Source organism: Bison bison, unplaced genomic scaffold (assembly GCF_000754665.1).
Source record: "Bison bison bison isolate TAMUID 2011002044 unplaced genomic scaffold, Bison_UMD1.0 scf7180017864475, whole genome shotgun sequence".
NCBI lineage: Eukaryota > Metazoa > Chordata > Mammalia > Artiodactyla > Bovidae > Bison > Bison bison.
Genome location: NW_011495036.1, coordinates 1,862,381 through 1,868,566, shown reverse-complemented (window position 1 = coordinate 1,868,566; position 6,186 = coordinate 1,862,381). Strand labels below are relative to the sequence as shown.

Below are 6,186 nucleotides of genomic sequence, written 5' to 3'. Positions count from 1 at the left end.
TCTCGGGACCCACGCTCCGAGCCCCGGGGGACACTCACAGTGAAGAGGTTGGACCGGCGCTTGGACTGCTTGCGGACGGGCGTGGGCGTGTTGGCTGCGGGCGGCACGTCGATGCGGAGCTCCTTCTGGCTGGTGCTCGGCGTGGACGGCACGGAGGAGGAGTAGTCGCTCAGGCTCCCGCCGCCGTTACTCGTCTGCAACGATCCGAAGCCAAGGCTGCGTTAGGGACCCGCCCCGGGAGCCTCACTCACCACCTGCGTGGGACCATAAGTCACACACAGCAGGTGCAGCCGGACCGGAGCGCCGGCCCCTCCCACTGGCTGGTGGCATCGGCATGAAGGATGCTCGGTGTCCTTCTAGAAGACAGCGATCAGCTCGGCGTCATTTCAGCTGAGGAAAGGGACTGAAGGCAGGGAAATCTCTTTCGTTTAATTTTTCTTCAGAGTGAAAATGTAATTATTTTCTATTTCCTCTGAAAAAGGAAGGGACTGGTTGAACTAAGTGGTTTCCGTGGTCCCTTCACTGCGCTAGATTAGAGGCAGAAAGAGCACAATTGTGCCCCAGAGGACCAGAACTCACATTTTGAAAATGACCTCTTAGAGGGATAAATCGGGAGACTGGGATTGACATATACACACTACTATATATAAAAAGATGACTAATAAGGACCTGCTGCACAGCACGAGGAATAATGCTCAACACTCTGTAATGGCCTCTATGGACAAAGAATCTAAAAGAGAAGGGATGTATGTATTAATACGTGTATAAATGACACTCTGCTATACAGCAGAAATTAATGCAATGCTGTGAATCAATTATATTTAAAAAATAGTTTTAAAAAAAGAAAATGACCTCTTAGAAATGTGGATGCATCTGGAAGATACTTCAAAATTCAGAGAGCATTGTAGATGCCAGTGGTGGGGACGTTAACAGCCTTGACGGTACCTTTGTAGGGCCCTCCTGTAAATGCACTTCCCTTCTCCTCAAGGAACCAAACAGAGGTTGCCTAACCTTCTCGCTAAATCTGTTTAAAAAGTATCAACATAACACCTGTCTGAGAAATGTAAACCGAAGACAGGACAGCAGGCAAAGATAAGCCAACTGTTCCTCTCTGGGATTTTGGTTAGGTTCTTCAAAGTGACTTATATATTATTTGCTTCCAAATAAACAGCAAAATGTTGCAATAGAAAGATACTAGCGGGACTTCTCTGGAGGTCCAGAGGTTAAGATCCTTCTTCGAGAAGCTAAGTTCCGACATGCACACACGTGGCCAAAAAAACCCCGTAAAATATAAAACAGGGGAAGCATTATTGTAACATTCAGCAAAGACTTAAAAAAAAAAGTTACCAGTTTCCATAGGGCATAAGGGAAAAGGGGACTCTAACCCAGAACTGCTACCATCTTGAAGCATATTGTGGGATGAGCCAATGAGATTTACCCACAACTGCTCAGCCTACAAGCAGATGAGAACAAGGACCAACTCGGGGTCATTTAAATCAAGAGCAGAGACAGCATGGAGATGGGAGCATTAAAGACTGATTCCCATAAAAACCACTGGGCCACAGCAGTTTCTGAAGATGTTATGTGAGTTACAGACACGCTGTTATTTGCAAAGTTGAAACAAACAGGAAATCCACCTTGGAGCTGGGTGAGCACCCTCTTTGGCAGGCATGTCCTCCCAGGCTCGTACCTGCCTTTCAGCCCAGCCTCTCAGGGGACCGACATACCTGGCTGATGTGCACGGCGGACACCTGTGCGGAGCAGACTGACGAGTGGCTGGGCGAGTTGGGGAGGGACTTGCAGGGACCTATGGACAGCTGCTGCTTCTTCCTCGTGGCGACAATCTTCTGGGCAACTGCAGGCAAGGAGACAGAGGAGGTCTCTGTGAGGCCGCTCTCCAAACCCAGGGCACGTGGCAGAGGCCCAGGACCGCCCCCATCATCCACTGTCCCCTGGGTCCACAGTTAACATAATTCCCAACTTTCAGTCGAGCACAGGATGACCAGAAGAGACATGCCATTCCCTGGGGCTTCCCCTGGTCCATCCCCCTGCCCCCCAGATAAACGTGGCCACGCAGGCAAGTCCTGGCCAATAGGATGTCAGCAGGAGGGTCATGTGGCAGCATCCCGGAAGCTCCCTCAAGAGAGATGCCCTTGGCCTATTTCTCCCTTATGACCTTTTCCTTCCAGCTGCAGCCCTGGCAGTGACCTTGGGGGGGTAGAAGCCACATTTGGTGGGACATAAGCTCTTGACAGCCCTGTGCAGACTGCCTCAGAAGCTTTATAGGTAAACCACAAAAAATACACATCTATCTTGTTTAAATCATTCTAATGATTTTTTTCTCCCCAATTACTTGCAGCAAAAATCATCCTAAATAAGACAGGGGAATTTAAACCAAATCCTTTTGGGAACCAAAAAATCTATTTTATTTATTTATTTATTTTTGCATAGCCTAAAGAATTACTCTCAACTCTACAAGTGACCGCATAGAATTATATTCAAGGACATGTAATTATCTCAAATATTTTTTTTAATTTAAATATACAGCTACACACATTGAAAGTTTATCTTAATCAATACAAATCTAAATTCCACCAGTCATAACTTCTGGCAAATAGGCTGGCTGATAAGGCATACTGGATTTAATTGGAAAGGAAGTCAAGGATTAGAAAACTCTTCCTACACCAATAGGTGTCACTACAGGAGAATAACTGCAGGTTTTATTTGAGTAGACATGTGTCTTTGGGGACGAGCTGTAATTAAGTTCAATGATATTCAATCCTTGTCTTTGCCCAGAGTGGCTATTTTTAAAGACATCCATGCAAAGGAACACGCACTGCCCCCAGCAGCAGGTTATGACACAGAAGGAGCACACAGTGGCCGCGGATCATTTCTTGTCCAAATGAATACAGTGTTAATAAGGAGCTGGTTTGTCCACAGCTCACGGCTTTCATGTAAATGAATGATGTATAAACATGATTAAGTGGAAATGCAATATATAAAAAATGGCTCACAGAGACCAAACAGCAGCCTCATCAGTTACATCCCACCTCCGATAGGCCTCTTATCATCCTGAAAGGATGATATCAATTAATTTATCTTCCCATAGTGTATTGATCATAACCTTCATCAGCTAATCATGTTTAAATTACAGAGGAATATCGCAGCACTCTGTCATTTCAAAGCCATTGGCGTATTGATCTGGGGTCTTTGAAGATGCACATTCGAATATTTCAAAAATCATTATGCGAACTCGAAACTAAAACCCAAGAACAGCTCCCAACACCTGCAAAACATGTGCTGTATAGGTGAGCTGAGATTCCGAGACCGAAAGTTAAATAACTTACAATCACGACCGTCAGGGTGACCGCCAATTTACTTCCATTAAAAAAACAAAAAGAAAGAACTTTTTTTATTTTGATGATCAACTCTAATAATGCATTTTTATTCTCCTCCTGACCTCAGAGCTACTATTCAGTTGGATGACCATACAGGATTTCATCTTAAATCTCACAGAAAAAGCGTAAACATCAGAATTAAACAGGGCAAAACTATTTGGACAACTCTATAGACATTCTCTAAGTGTTTTACACTCTAAGGGGGAGAGTTGAGAAACTTTCTAAAACAAGTCAAACACATTATTAAAATCCTCATTTTATGACACTCCAAATGGAAAAGAATTTTATCTCCTCCTCACACGGAGGCTAGAAAGAGCAAGTCCATGGGCAGAGAGAACCTTTACCCATAAGACTCCCACATGGGGACTGAGGGCCGTGCAAAGCATCAACCACACATTAAGTACCAAGGTTCTTCTGTCCATGGAATTACGGCTTTGCCACATTTATAACAAAATATGAAGTCACAGCCTCTAATAACTCATAGCATTCTTTTAAGCCTAACTAGAACTTTTAACTCTATTTGTTTTATTTCACCATTATTTTTATGTCTACCCACAAACGGAAGCAAGGAAATGAGTTACAAATATTTTGTGCTAAAATACATAGACTGCATCAGAAATACAGGATAACCCATAAAAGTGGGGGGCACTTCATAGGGGACAATGGAAGTATCTGACTCAAGGACGAGGAGACACAGTGACTGTTTTGTGAGGCTGAGCCACCTTCTTTTTCACAGTGAAAAGCCTCCCGCCCACTGTGGCCACAGAGCTGGGTTGGGCCGCGTACGTGGATGAGGCCTCCTCCCCAGTAACAGCTCAAGGGAAATGGGGTCCCAGAGCAGGGAGGCTCTGTTCTGTAACTCCAGTCATCAACTGCGCCTGATATCTGTTCTCCTGTAACTATAGCCATCAACTGCGCCTGATATCCAGAACATCTGAAGGTCAGTCGACTTAAAACATGAATCTTACTTACCCCTCAGATTACACTGGCTGGGCAATCTTTATAATCACTGAGTTTTGTCTGCATTTAATCACTCCACAAGTGAATGTTACATATTTTATATAAGTACATGCAATGAATGAATAAAACAGAAACACAATCACTTGAGCTGACTTAAAAGGATGTGGACCCTTTATCATCAAGCTGTGATGTTTTGCCAGTTTTGGCGCCATGCTTTTGTATAAAGCTGCCACAGGAGCTAAGCCCAAGTCTGAAATGCTGTCGGGGGCAGACCCTGAAATTGTTTCCTCCCTTCCCAGGTGTTGTTGCTGTTCAGTCGCTGAGTCGTGCCTGACTCTTTGCGACTGCATGAACAGCAGCGCGCCACCAGACGCTAGCCAATCTCATTAACCTGGTATCCCAACAGCAGTGATTGGTGCTGTCTTAAAAGTCGCTTCCTAGGGACTAACATACAATGTGATAAACAGAATCAACACTGCTCTTGTTACAGATGAAAGTCATTAACAGAGTGCATTCTAGGCGCTCTCATCAAAGGAAGACATGTTTCCATTTCTTTAATTTTTTATCTATATGAGGTGGTGGATGTTCACTAAACTCACTGCGATATCATTTCACGATGCAAGTTGAGTCACTGCACTGTGTACCTTACATGGTGTGTCGGTTATAGCTCAGTCAAACTGGAAGGGAAAAATATTAAATACACTCAAATATAAACAAATGAGTGAGTAAGTATCGCACCCTCCACAATTTTGAAGTTTTACTTGGGTGATAGATACCCTTTAACTGTATCCATAATCTCACTGTAGCAACTTCAAAAATAAGGAAGCAACTTCCACGACCTGGGAGAGGCCTGAGTGGCTACTGGGGGCTGGCAGTGGCCCCTTCTCGACCTGTGTGATGACCTTGAGATCTTTAGTTTTCAGCTGTGCCCTTGATTATACTTTCACAAATATACTTCCCTTCTTCAATTAAAAAGAAGTTGATTCAAGAACTGAAGCAACCAGAAAAAGCGAGTTACACAGTTACTTTCTGCACAGATTTTGAATTTTCTATTGGAGAGATGATAAATGACACCCTTTAATTAGTGTGGAAAAATAAGACTCTCGGATAGCTCCCAAATAAGACCTCATTAAAACCTGGCCTAATGCCCGATTTCTGCTTCTCCTGGTTCTCAAATCATTCGCACTGAAGGAGGAGCAGAAAGAATGAGTCTGGTCCCCTCAAGGAAGTCAGGTCCACCGCTCACCAGGATCTGGGGGGCATCCTCCTCTCCTCCCCTCTCCCCCTTCTTTCCCTCCCCCACCACCTTTGACCTTTACACCTGAACAACGGGCCAGGAGGCTGAGCATCATGTCTGCCGCTGTTTAGCACCTAAGTCGTCTCTGACTCTTTGCAGCCCCGTGGACTGTAGCCCACCAGGCTCCTCTGTCCATGGGATTCTCCAGGCAAGAATACTGTAGTGGGTTGCCATCCCCTTCTCCAGGGGATCTTTCCAACCCAGGGATCAAACCCGGGTCTCCTGCATTGGCAGGTAGATTCTTTACCGCTGGGTCACCAGGGAAGCCCTGAGCATCCTGTCTACTAACCCATTTAACCCGTACAGTCCCATTTTGCAGATGAGGAAAACGAGGCAGGGGGAGCCATCAGCAGAGGAGGGGCTCAGATGCAGTCCATCTGCCTCCAGGAGTGCTCGCAACACTGCCCCGCCAGACCCCGGCGCTCCCAGGACGGGCCTGTGCACCCTTCTGCCCTGTGCCGGCACAGACTCTCCCCGATGCCCCCTCCCTTGTGCTGACCACCGCAACCCGGCTTCCTTCTCTGTGCCCTT

The 6,186-nt window shown here is 45.7% G+C and overlaps 1 protein-coding gene across 1 annotated transcript in view; it reads right to left on the bottom strand.

Moving 5' to 3' along the window:
* Window positions 1–6,186, bottom strand: part of AGAP1 (ArfGAP with GTPase domain, ankyrin repeat and PH domain 1) — a gene marked incomplete at its 5' end in the record, with an annotated part of 374,015 nt that overhangs the window by 283,925 nt on the left and 83,904 nt on the right. Inside the window, 2 exon segments of the mRNA XM_010862065.1 lie at window positions 39–194; window positions 1,728–1,855. Of these exon segments, the coding sequence (XP_010860367.1) occupies window positions 39–194; window positions 1,728–1,855 (284 nt within the window).